General features: G+C 36.4%; 1 protein-coding gene across 4 annotated transcripts in view; it reads right to left on the reverse strand.

Moving 5' to 3' along the window:
* The window catches only part of GRIA4 (glutamate ionotropic receptor AMPA type subunit 4), a 666,530-nt gene that overhangs the window by 132,012 nt on the left and 520,387 nt on the right, over positions 1-14,131 (reverse strand). For all 4 annotated transcript variants that reach the window (XM_069554788.1, XM_069554789.1, XM_069554786.1 and 1 more), the window contains exon 6: positions 3,649-3,702. In XM_069554788.1, the coding sequence (XP_069410889.1) occupies positions 3,649-3,702 (54 nt within the window). The remainder of the gene's footprint in view (positions 1-3,648; positions 3,703-14,131) is intronic.

The following is a 14,131-nucleotide window of genomic DNA, read 5'->3' on the forward strand; positions in this document are numbered from 1 at the left end:
GACATCTTGGAATGTGAAGTCAAGTGGGCCTTAGAAAGCATCACTATGAACAAAGCTAGTGGAGGTGATGGAATTCCAGTGGAGCTATTTCAAATCCTGAAAGATGATGCTGTGAAAGTGCTGCACTCCATATGCCAGAAAATTTGGAAAACTCAGCAGTGGCCACAGGACTGGAAAATGTTGAGTTTTCATTCCAATTCCAAAGAAAGACAATACCAAAGAATACTCAAACTACCGCACAATTGCACTCATCTCACATGCTAGTAAAGTAATGCTTAAAATTCTCCAAGCCAGGCTTCAGCAATATGTGAACCGTGAGCTCCCTAATGTTCAAGCTGGTTTTAGAAAAGGCAGAGGAATCAGAGATCAAATTTCCAACATCTGCTGGATCATGGAAAAAGCAACAGAGTTCCAGAAAAACATCTATTTCTGCTTTATTGACTATGCCAAAGCCTTTGACTGTGTGGATCACAATAAACTGTGGAAAATTCTGAAAGAGATGGGAATACCAGACCACCTGACCTCCCTCTTGAGAAATCTGTATGCAGGTCAGGAAGCAACAGTTAGAACTGGACATTGAACAACAGACTGGTTCCACATACGAAAAGGAGTACGTCAAGGCTGTATATTGTCACCCTGCTTCTTTAACTTCTATGCAGAGTACATTATGAGAAACGCTGGAGTGGAAGAAACACAAGCTGAAATCAAGATTGCCGGGAGAAATATCAATAACCTCAGATATGCAGATGACACCACCCTTATGGCACAAAGTGAAGAGAAGCTAAAAAGACATCTTGATGAAAGTTAAAGAGGTGAGCGAAAAAGTTGGCTTAAAGCTCAACTTTCAGAAAATGAAGATTATGGCATCCAGTCTCATCACTTCATGGGAAATAGCTGGGAAAACAGTGGAAACAGTGTCAGACTTTATTTTTGGGGGCTCCATAATCACTGCAGGTGGTGATTGCAGCCGTGAGATTAAAAGACTCTTACTCATTGGAAGAAAAGTTATGACCAACCTAGATAGTATATTCAAAAGCAGATACATTACTTTGCTGACTAAGGTCTGCCTAGTCAAGGCTGTGGTTTTTCCTGTGGTCATGTATGGATGTGAGAGTTGGACTGTGAAGAAGGCTGAACACCAAAGAATTGATGGTTTTGAAATGTGTTGTTGGAGAAGACTCTTGACAGTCCCTCGGACTGCAAGGAGATCCAACCAGTCCATTCTGAAGGAGATCAGCCTTGGGATTTCTTTGGAAGGAATGATGCTAAAGCTGAAGCTCCGGTACTTTGGCCACCTCATGTGAAGAGTTGACTCATTGGAAAAGACTCTGACGCTGGGAGGGATTGGGGGCAGGAGGAGAAGGGGACGACCGAAGATGAGATGCCTGGATGACATCACTGACTCGATGGACGTGAGTCTGAGTGAACTCTGGGAGATGGTGATGGACAGGGAGGTCTGGCATGCTGCGATTTATGGGAAAAAAGTTGAACACGACTGAGCGACTGAACTGACTGATTGACTGACCGACAAATCTACTGTCATCAAGACAGTATGGTAGCGGCACAAAGAAATACAGATCAGTGGAACAAAATAAAAAGCTCAGAGATAACTCCATGCACCTATGGACACCTTATCTTTGACAAAGGAGGCAAGAATATACAATGGATAAAAGATAATCTCTTTAACAAGTGAATCTGGGAAAACTGGTTAACCATTTGTAAAAGAATGAAACTAGAAGACTTTCTAACACCATACACAAAAATAAACACAAAATGGATTAAAGATCTAAACATGAGACCAGATACTATTAAACTCCTAAAGGAAAACATAGGCAAAACACTCTCTGACAAAAATCACAGCAGGATCCTCTATGATCCACTTCCCACAGTAGTGGAAATAAAAGCAAAAATAAACAAATGGGACCTAATTAAACTTAGAAGCTTTTGCACAACAAAGAAAACTATAAGCAAGTTGAAAAAATAGCCTTCAGATTGAGAGAATAATAGCAAACAAAGCAACTGACAAAGAATTAACCTCAAAAATATACAAGCAACTCCTGCAGTTCAATTCCAGAAAAAAAATGACCCAATCAAAAAATGGGCCAAAGAACTAAATAAACATTTCTCCAAAGATGACATACCAATGGCTAACAAACACAAGAAATGATGCTCAACATCACTCATCAGAGAAACGCAAATCAAAACCATAGTGAGGTACTATTTCACACCAGTCAGCATGGCTGCTATCCAAAAGTCTACAAGCAATAAATGCTGGAGAGGGTGTGGGGAAGAGGGAACTCTCTTGCACTGTTGGTGGGAATGCAAACTAGTACAGCCACTATGGAGAACAGCGTGGAGATTCCTTAGAAAGCTGGAAATAGGACAACCATATGACCCAGCAGTCCCCCTGCTGGGCATACTCCCTGAAGAAACCAGAATTGAAAGAGACACGTGTACCCCAATGTTCATCGCAGCACTGCTTATAAAAGCCAGGACATGGAAGCAAGCTAGATGTCCATCAGTAGACGAATGGATAAGAAAGTTCTGGTACATATACACAATGGAATATTACTCAGCCATTAAAAAGAATACATAGGAATCATTTCTAATGAGGTGGATGAAACTGGAGTCTGTTATACAGAGTGAAGGAAATCAGAAAGAAAAACACCAATACAGTATACTAACGCATATATATGGAACTTAGACAGGTGGTAATGATAACCCCACATGTGAGACAGCCAAAGAGACACAGATGCATAGAACAGTCTTTTGGACTCTGTGGGAGAGGGCGAGCGTGGGATGATTTGGGAGAATGGTATTGAAACATGTATATTATCATATGTGAAAAGGATCGCCAATCCAGATTTGATGCATGATACACGGTGCTTGGGGCTGGTGCACTGGGATGATCCAGAGGGATGGGATGGTGAGGGAGGTGGGAGGGGGGTTCAGGATGGGAAACACATGTACACCCTTGGCAGATCCATGTCAATGTATGGCAAAACCACTACAATATTGTAAAGTAATTAGCCTCCAATTAAAATAAATACATTTATATTAAAACAAAAACAAAAACAAACAAACAACACAACCAAAAAAATTGCCAATGTGTATGACTCCTTGCCACCCCATGGACTGTAGCCCACCAGGCAACTCTGTCCATTGGATTTCCCAGGCAGGAATATTGGAGTGGGTTGCCATTTCCTTCTCCAAGTGATCTTCCCAGATCAGTGATTGAACCCCCATCTCCTGCATTGGCAGGCAGATTCTTAACCACTGAGCCGCCAGAGAAGCTCATGTCAATGTTAGTTGGATGCATAACTCTTTAACTCAAAAACTTATACTTTTACCTCTTGGTTGTGCAGAAAATCTTGTTTCTTTGACCTCTAATGGGAAGAACAGTCCTCAAAGATTTCCAAAATACTATCCCCTAGGTTATTATCATAACCTTCAGATAGTCTTAAATAAAACTCTCTATTTCTTAACACTTTTTTGTGAACACATAAAAGTATCATCCTATGTGTTGTTAAAAAGCTTAATAGGTAATGTAATTTAACAATTTATTACAGTACTGTTTTAAGGTGTGGTTAACATGATCTTGACTGTCTGAACAATTCTTATGAAAAGTAGAAAATAAGGAGTTCTTACCAAGTTTGCAATGATATAATGGTAGCCTTTAACGTGCTTTCCAACACTCACAATCTGTGAAGATATAAGAAAATACGAGGCAATAAATTTAACTCTACTGAATGATTATATTTTTAAAAAAGAATTTTAACCATTGCAGCATAATTTCACATGGAAACATGATAAGAGAATAATATATTAATATTTTTTCTTGTAAAAGTAATTTATTCTAATAAAAAGAAATTCATAAGCCACTTTAGAAATTAAGTGGTTTAAGTAAAATAAAAAATTCAATCATACTGTATAAATGCCAAAAATGTCATTATATATTATTCAGAAAACTACTATGCTGTAATTCCCTCAATGAAAATGACAATGCTATGAAGCAAACCAATAGTTTTCATATATTTCTAAAACAGAATAGTTCAACATAAGAAAGTATTTTTGGTTTAAATAATTTAGATATACTTAATATACTGATCATTTACAGGAATTCATGATAGACTGTTAGATATTTTCACCTGTGAGAATGATTTTCTATGAGTAGATTGGATTGTTGTCCTGAAAATCAAGTAAAGACTTTTGTAAGGCACAGTATCTCTCTTTAGATAATGTGGATACTTACTTAATTCCTGCTCACCTGTGGATGTAGCAATAGTTTACTATAATAAAAAGAAGAAGGATAAATCAACATCAAAAGACCTTTACTTCTGCTATATTTATTTTTTCAATGAATGTTTTTAGAAATGTTTAGAAAATTAGGAATAAGGAATTTTAGGAAAAAAGTAATTCAATTTTAAAAAAGTATAACTTTATTTCTATATTAGAAACTAAAATTCTTATTTTGCAATGTTGAAATTCCTTTTTAGATAAAAGTCTAATGGCAGTTACTAATGAGCTGCTTTGTAGACTCATTGGTATCTACAAAGATATCAATAAAATATATTTTCATATACTTTTATCATTAAAAAACCTGAATTTTTTGATAGTTTAATATCTTCTAAAATAATTTTTTATAAATTAGTGATGTGTATGAAACACAGGAAAGCTATTTTATTTTATTTATTATAATTTTCATGATAGCAGAAGTAGCTTTATTCTGAAGCTTGCACAGCATTACAGATTAAAGCATTGGTTATATCCAGTATTTCAAAAGTTTCCATACGAGTTTTACAAGTTTAATTACTAAAAATATTTAATTTAATGAAATGTTTAGATAATCTCTGAAATGTTTGAACAAAACTTCAATCAGACATTCCTTGTGAAGATTACTGTTAGTAAGTACCAGCTTATTCCATATATTATTTGTGAACTAGAGACCTATGATATGGTTCTCATTTTCATTCGTATTCATTCCACATAACCACACTTTCATGCAGGTATAAAGCTTATTTCTGAGAGATTGGGGTTAATTTGTGCAGGACTGACACATTACAAACTGGCCAGCACCAGAAACAACTTATCGTATTTAAGGGTTGAGAAAGAAAGCATCTGGAAGCCAAAGATACACTAAATGAGACTTTACATTCTACTTCAATCCTTGGTTGGCTTTTAACCAGAACCAAGTTGACCTCATGTAAGTCCCCTCTGTTTTAAACTCCCACCTGCTCTTTCTTCTCCTACCAATCTATTTTGCAAATCTACTTTCTATTTTGCAAAGTCTAATCCATTAAAAAAAATTATGGAGTATAGTTGATTTAAAATGTTGTGCTAGCTTTTGCTGTACAGCAAACAGAATTAGTTATACAAATATATTTATCCACTCTTTAGATTCTTTCCCCACATAGGTCAATAGAGAGTATTGAGAAGAGTTCCCTGTGCTATGCAGTAGGTATTTACTATTTGTATATAGTAGTGTGTATATGTCAATCCCAATCTCCCAATTTATCCCTCCCCTGCCTGGGTGGAAGCCCAAGTAACCATAAATTTATTTTCTACACTTTATTTATGTTTTGTAAAACTGTTCATTTGTACCTTTTTGTTTGTTTTGTTTCAGATTCCACATATCAGTAATATCATACGATATTTACCCTCCTCTGTCTGACTTACTTTACTCAGTATGACAATCTCTAGGTTCATCCATGTTACTGCATATAGCATTATTTTGTTCTTTTTCTTGGTGGAGTAATATTCCATTGTATTTGTGCCACATCTTATTTATTCATTGCTCTGCTGATGGACATTTAGATTGTTTCCATGTCCTGGTTATTGTAAATAATCCTGCAATTAAAACTGGAGTACATGTATCTTTTTGAATTATAGTATATCTCATGCCCAGGAGTGGGATTGTTGGATACTATGGTAGCTCTCGTTTTAATTTTTTTAGAAGCTTGTTTACTGTTTTCCAAAGTGGATGCAACAATTTTCATTTAACAGTGTAGGAGCATAGCCTTTTCTCCATATCCTCTGCAGCATTTATTTTCTGTGGATTTTTTGGTGATGGCCATTCAGACCATTGTGAAACAATACCTCATTGTAGTTTTGATTTATATTTCTCCAATAATTAGTGATGTTGATCAACTTTTTATATGATTTTGGGCACCTGTATGTCTTCTTTGAAGATATTTCTATTTAGATCTTCCACCCATATTTTGACTGGGCTGTTTCTCTTTTGATATTCAGCTGTGTGAGCTCATTGTATGTTTTGAGGATTAATCCTTTGTCATTTACTTCATTTCAAATATTTTCTCCAACTTTGAGGGCTGTCTTTTCATTTTGCTTATGGCTTCCTTTGCTGTGAAAAAGCTTTCAAGTTTAATTAGATTTTAAGTTCATTTATTTATTTTTATTTCCATTACTCTAAGCTCAGTTAAGTTGCTCAGTCTTGGACTCTTTATGACCCCATGAACCAGAGCGCCACAGGCCACCCTGTCCATCACCAACTTTTGGAGTTTACCCAAACTCGTATCCATCAAGTCAGTGATGCCATCTAGCCATATCATCCTCTGTCATCCCCTTTTCCTCCTGCCCTCAATCCCTCCCAACATGAGCCTTTTCCTCCTGCCCTCAATCCCTCCCAGCATGAGGGTCCTTTCAAATGAGTCAGCTCTTTGCATCAGGTAGCCAAAATACTGGAGTTTCAGCTTCAATATCAATCCTTCAATGAACACCCAGGACTCATCTCCTTTAGGATGGACTGGTTGGATCTCCTTGCAGTCCAAGGGACTCTCAAGAGTCTTCTCCAACACCACACTTCAAAAGCATCAATTCTTTGGTGCTCAGCTTTCTTTATAGTCCAACTCTCACATCCATACATGACTACTGTAAAAACCATAGCCTTGACTAGATGGACCTTTGTTGGCAAAGTAATGTCTCTGCTTTTTAATATGCTGTCCAGGTTTGTCATAACTTTCCTTCCAGGGAGTAAGTGTCTTTTAATTTCATGGTTGCATTCACCATTTGCAGTGATTTTGGAGCCCTCCAAAATAAAGCCAGCCACTGTTTTCACTGTTTCCCCATCTATTTGCCATGAAGTGATGGAGCCAGATGCCATGATCTTAGTTTTCTTAGTTTTTTCACTCCTCTTTCACTTTAATCAAAAGGTTCTTTAGTTCCTCTTCACTTTCTGCCATAAGGGTGGTGTCATCTGTGTATCTGATGTGATTGATATTTCTCCCTGCAATCTTGATTCCAGCTTGTGCTTCTTTCAACCCAGCGTTTCTCACGATGTACTCTGCATAGAAGTTAAATAAGCAGGGTGACAATATACAGCCTTGATGTACTGCTTTTCCTATTTGGAACAAGTCTGTTGTTCCATGTACAGTTCTAACTGTTGCTTCCTGACCTGCATACAGGTTTCTCAAGGGCAGTCCAGGTGGTCTGGTATTCCCATCTCTTTCAGAATTTTCCACAGTTTATTGTGATCCACAGAGTCAAAGGCTTTGACATAGTCAATAAATCAGAAATAGATACTTTTTGGAACTCTCTTGCTTTTTTGATGATGCAGCGGATGTTGACAATTTGATCTCTGGTTCCTCTGTCTTTTCTAAAACCAGCTTGAGTATCTGGAAGTTCACAGTTCCTGTATTGCTGAAGCTTGGCCTGGAGAGTTTTGAGCATTATTTTATTAGCTTGTGAGATGAGTGCAATTGTGCGGTAGTTTGAGCATTCTTTGGCATCGCCTTTCTTTGGGATTGTAATGAAAACTGACCTTTTCCAGTCCTCTGGCCACTGCTGAGTTTTCCAAATTTGCTGAGATATTGAGTGCAGCACTTCCACAGCATCATCTTTTAGGATTTCAAATAACTCAGCTGAAATTCCATCACCTCCACTAGCTTTGTTCCATTACTCTAAGAGGTGGATCAAAAAAAATCTTTCATTTTTAGGTCAGAGAGTGTTGTGCCTATGTTTTCCTCTTAGAGGTTTATAGTGTCTGGCATTTCATTTAGATCTTTAATCCATTTTGAATTTATTTTTATATGTGGTATTAGGGAGTCTTTACATTTCATTCTTTTATATGTATCTGTCCAGTTTTTCCAGCACTACTTATAGCAGAGGCTGTCTTTTCTCCATTATACATTTTTGCCTCCTTTGTCATAGATTAGGTGACCATAGGTGCATGGGTTTATCTCTGAATTTTCTGTCCTATTGATCTATATTTCTATCTTTCTGTAAATACTGTTTTGAGGGAGTATAGTCTGAAGTCAGGGAGACTAATTTCTCCAGCTGTCATGCTTTCTCAAGATTATTTTGGCTATTTAGTGTCTTTGATGTTTCAATAAAAATTGTAGAATATTGTGCTCCAAGTCTATGAAAATTGCCATTGGTAATTTAATAGGGATTGCATTGAATCTGTTTATTGCCTTGGAGACTATCGTTATTTTAGCAATATTGATTCTTCAAATCCAGGAACATGGTATATCTCTACATTTATTAGTGTCATTTTTTATTTATTTCATCAATATATTACAGTTTTTGAGTATAGTTCTTTTGCCTCATTTGGTAAGTTTTTTCCTAGGTATTTTATTTTTTAATACGAGAACAAATGGGATTGTAATTTCTCCTTTGATCTTTTATTGTTAGTGTATAGAAATGCAATACATTTCTGTGTATTAATTTTGCATCCTACAACCTCCCCAAATTCCTTGATGAGCTTTAGTAATTTTTGGTAGTATCCTTAGGATTTTTCTACATGTAGTATCATATCATTTGCAAAAACTGACATTTTTACTTCTTTTCCAACTTAGACTTAATTTCTTATTCCTCTCTGATTGCCATGTCTAGGACTTCCAAAGCTATGTTGAATAAAAGCATTGAAAGTATATACCCTTGTCTTGTTCCTAATCCTAGAGGGAATTCTTTCAGGTTTTCACTATTAAAAATGATGTTTGCTGTGGTTTTTATCATATACGACTTTTATTATGTTAGGTATGTTTTCTTGATGCCCACTTTCTGGAGAAATTTTTAAAAATCATAACTGGGTGTTGAATTTTGTTGAAAGCTTTTTCTTCATCTATTGAAATAATTATATGACTTTCATTTTTTAATTTGTTAATATGGCATATTACATAGATTGATTTGTGTGTAGTGAAGAATCCTCACATTCTTGGAATAAATCCCACCTGAACATGATGTATGATTCTTTTGATGTGTTTTTGGATTTGGTTAGCTAATATTTTGTTGACGATTTTTGTGTCTATGTTCATAAGTGATAATGGTGTATAATTTTCTTTTTTTGTGTGTTATATCGTAGTCTACTTTAGGCATCTGGGTGATGGTGGCCTCCTTGAATATGCTTCAGAGTGTTTCTTTGTCTGCAATTTTTTGGAAGAGTTTGAGAAGGATAACCATTAACTCCTCTCTTAGTAGTTGATAGAATTAGATGCTATCTGGTCCTGGACTTTTGTTTGTTGGAAGGTTTTAATCATAGTTTCAATGCCAGTGCTTGTGATTTGTCTGGTCATATTTTCTATTTCTTTCTGATTCAGTCTTGGGAGGTTGTACTTCTCTAAGAGTTCATCCATTTCTTCCAGGTGGTCCATTTCACTGGCATATGGTTTCTTGTAGTATTCTCTTATTATCTTTTATTTCTGCAGTGTCAGTTCTAACTTCTTCTTTTTCATTTATATTTTGCTAATTTGATTTCTCTCCTTTTTTTCTTGTGTGTGACAATATCAACAATACATTTGGCTCGAGAACTGCTAACGAACTTAACAGTGCAGTGGTTGAAGAAGTTTTGCAAAGGAGACAAGAGCCTTTAAGATGAGGAGCATAGTAGCCAGCCATTGGAAGTTAACAATGATTAACTGCGAGTCTTCATCATCAAAGCTGATCATCTTTCTACTATATGAGAAGTTTCTGGAGAACTCAGTGCTGACTATTTTATGGCCATTCAGCATTTGAAGCAAATTGGAAAGGTGAAGAAGTACAATAAGTGGGTGCCTCATGAGCTGACCAGAAACAAACAAAAATTGCTTTAAGGTGTTGTCTTCTCTTATTCTACACAATAACAATGAATCATTTCTCAATCAAATTGTGATGTAGGACAAAAAAAGGATTTTATGACAATTGATAATAACCAACTCAGTGGTTGGACCAAAAAGAAACTCCAAAGAACTTCCCAAAGCTAACCATGCCCCCCAGAATGGTCATGGTCACTGGTGGTCTGCTACTAGTCCAATCCACTACAACTTTCTGAATCCCCGGGAAACCACTACATCTGAGAAGCATTCTCAGCAAATAGACGAGATACACTGAAACCTGCAATGCCTACAATTGGCATTGATCAACAGAATGGGTCCAATTCTTCTCCACTACAATGCTTGACTGCACATCACACAACCAGTGCACATCACACAACTTCAAAAGTTGAACAAATCGGGCTAGAAGTTTTTGTCTCATCCGACATATTGACCTAACTTCTTGCCAACCTTCTACCACTTCTTCAAGCATCTGGACATCCTTTTTTTTTTTTTTTTTTTTTTTTCAGCGAAAAAGCTTCTATAACCAGCCAGATGCAGAAAATTCTTTCCAAGAGTTTGTTGATTTCTAATGCATGGACTTATGTGCTACAGGAAGAAACAAACTTATTTCTCATTAGCAAAAAAAGTGTTGATTGTAATGGTTCCTATTTTGATTAAGAAAGATGTATTTGAGCCTAGTTTTGATTATTTAAAATTTGAGGCCAAAAATCACAATTACTTTTCCATCAACCTTAATAGTAACTTTGGTTTTTGTTGTTTTTGATCTTTTTTTTTTTTTTTTAAATCTAGTTGCTCTAGGTATAAGGTAGGTTGTTTATTTGAGATTTTTCTTGTTTCCTGAGGTAATATTCTATAGCTCTAAACTTCCATCTTAGAACTACTGTTGCTGTGTCCCATAGGTTTTATCATTTATTTGCAGGTATTTTTAAAAATTTCCTCGTTGATTTCTTCAGTGATCCACTGGTTGTTTAGTAACATATCATTTAGCCTCTATTTTTTTTTTAAAATATATATATTTTACCTTTTTCCTGTAATTGTTTTCTATTTTTATAGTGTTGTGGTCAGAAAAATGTTTGCTATGATTTCAATTTTCTTAAACTTGATTTGTGACCCAAGATGTGATCTATCCTGGAAAATGTCTCATGTGCACTTGAGAAGAAAATGTGTTGTGCTGCTTTCTGATGGAATGTCCTATAAATACCAAAGTCTATCTGGTCTAATGTATCATTTAAGGTTTGTGTTTCCTTATTAAATTTTCTCTGTGGATGATCTATCCATTGGTGTAAATGGGATGCTAAAGTTCCCACTGTTATTGTATTACTGTCAATTTATCTTTTTATGGATGTTAGGTTTTGCCCTCTTTATTGAAGTGCTGCTTGGTTGGATGTATATATATTTACAATTGTTATATCTTCTTCCTAGATTGGTCCATTGATCATTATATAGTGTCCTTTCTTGTGTCTTGCAACAGTTTGTAAGTCCATTCTCTCTGATATGATTATTGCTACTCCAGCTTTTTTTTTCAAGTTCCATTTGCATGGAATACTTTCCCACCGTCCCACTTACAGTCTGTATGTGCCTCCAGGTCTGATGTGGGTCTTTTGTAGGCAGCATATATATGAGCCTAGTTTTTGTATCCATTCAGCCTTTTGGTTGAAAGCTTTAATCCATTCACATTTAAGGTAATTGTAAATAAGAATGTTCCTACTATCACTTTCCTTAACTGCTTTTGGTTTCTTTATGTAGGTGCTTTTCCTTCCATTTCCATTTTGTTCTCTTCTCTTGTGGCTTGATGACCATTTTAAGTGCTGTGTTTGGGTTGCTTTTTCTTAATGTGTACCTATTGTAGATTTTTTGGTTTGCGTTTACCATGTGGTTTTGATTTAGCAGTCTATATACAAATAAGGTTGTTTTAAGTTGCTGATATCTTAATTTCAAGTGCAATTGCAATTTCCCACATTTATACTCTGCTTTACTTATGATTGCTTGTTTTGATAGTATATTTGTGTATCTGTGATTTCCTACTTTTATTATATAATTTTTCCTTTAGCAGTGAGCTTTCCAATTTGTAATTTTCTTATTTCTCATTGTGGCCTCTTTTTTCCCTTTCTACTGAAGCTCCTTTAGGATTTGTTGTAATGCTATTCTATTGATGCTTTTGCTTATGTTGAAAACTGTTGATTTCTCTGTGGTATCTGAATGAAAGTCTTGCTGGGTAGAGTATTTTTGGTTGTAGGTTTTTCCCTTTCATCATTTGAAACATATTGTACCACTTGCTTCTGACCTCCAGAGTTTTTGCTCAAAATTTAAAACTCAACTAATAACCTTATAGGTGTTCCTCTTTATTTATTTGTTGCTTTTCTCTTGTTACTTCTAATATTTTTCTTTGTGTTTAATTTTTGGTAGTTTGATTAATATTAATCTTGGCATGTTCATCCTTGAGTTTATTTTTTATAGGACTCTCTGCACCTCCTGCACTTGGGTGACTATTTCCTTTCGCATGTTAGGGAAGTTTTTGACTATAATCTCTTCAGTTTTTTTTTTTTTTTTGTGGCCCTTTATCCTCTTTTTCTGGGCACCCTATAATATGAAGGTTGCATTTAATGTTGTCCCAGAGGCCTTTGAGATTATTCTCATTTCTTTTCATTCTTTTTTCTTTATTCTATTCCATGGCAGTTACTTTCACCACTCTGTCCTCTAACTCATTTATTTATTCTTCTGCCTCAATTATTCTACAATTGATTCCTTATAATGCATTTAAAATTTTCTATTATTGTGTCATTCATCTCTTTTTGTCTCTCCTTTAAATCTTTTATTTCTTTGTTAATCATTTCTTTTATCTCTTTAGTTTGTACTTCCATTCTTTTTTGAGATCTTGGATCGTCTTTACTGTAATTACTCTGAATTCATTCCTTGGTATATTGTCTATATCCTTTAAATTTAATTCTTCTTGTAGGTTTTTATCTTGCTGTTCATCAGCAATGCATTTCTCTGTCATTTCATTTTGTTATCATCTTAACTGTTTGTGGTCTCCTTTCCACAGGCTGAATGATTTTAGTTCCTGTTGCTTCTGGTGACTGACCCCTGGTTGGTGATGTTGGTCCAGGGGCTTGTGTTGGCTTCCTGATGGAAGGGGTAGCCAGTGCTTTCCCTTTTGTAGGTGGGGTTGAGTCTTGTCCCATGGGTGGGCAGGGAAATGTCAAGAGGTGCATTTTGGTGTGCTTGTGAGCTTAGTAAGACTGTAGGTGGCCTATCTAATGATGGGCACAACGTTTTCTTGTCTTGTTAGTTGTTTGGTGTAAGGCATTCCAGCACCGGAGCCTGTAGGCTGTTGGGCAGGGTCCAGTGTTGGCATCAAAATGGGGGCCTCCTAGAGATCTCATTCTAAGTAATTCTCTGGAGCATCTGCTACCAATGTCCTCATCTCCTTGGTGAACTACAACCAACTTCTGCCTTTCCAGGAGACTTTCCAATTCACATAAATTAATCTAACATCAGTTCATCTGGAGGTTTGTGTGCGTGTGTGTGCTGAGTACCAGTGTCTGTGATAAGTTCTGTCTGCCCTCCAAGAACTGAGTATCTGTTTCCCCCAGCGCTATGGGTCTCTTGCCCTCAAATCCTGCTGGTCTTCAAAGCTAAATGCTTCAGGGGTTCCTCTTGTAACTCCAGACCTTCAGAAAGTCTTGAAGGGTTATTTTTATGTGGGAACGTTCCTGTGAAGTCTGCTTGGGTTTAACTTTGTGTTTGTGTGTGTGAGAGAGAGCTGTTTATAATATGGATGTCCACCACCTCTCCTCAGCATACGCTGGCCATTATTAACTTGATAAGGTATTTGACTGATGTTGTGGTGACTGGAGCATTCCCTGGATGTTGAGCAGAACTTCCCCTTTGCTCTGTTTGTCAGCACTCATCAAAGGTAGTGTCTGCTCCCTAGTCAGCTGAATAGAGGCCCTCAGATCTGTCTTTTAGCTGGGTTTCTGATCTGCAGTGTGAGGTAGGTGGGATTGGAGCACTGCCCCTGGGAGAGAAGCCACTGAAAATTCCTCCTCTGGAGTTGTTCACCTGAAAATGTGTTTTGTTAT

This window comes from Ovis canadensis, chromosome 15, assembly GCF_042477335.2.
Source record: "Ovis canadensis isolate MfBH-ARS-UI-01 breed Bighorn chromosome 15, ARS-UI_OviCan_v2, whole genome shotgun sequence".
In the NCBI taxonomy this organism is placed as follows: Eukaryota; Metazoa; Chordata; class Mammalia; order Artiodactyla; family Bovidae; genus Ovis; species Ovis canadensis.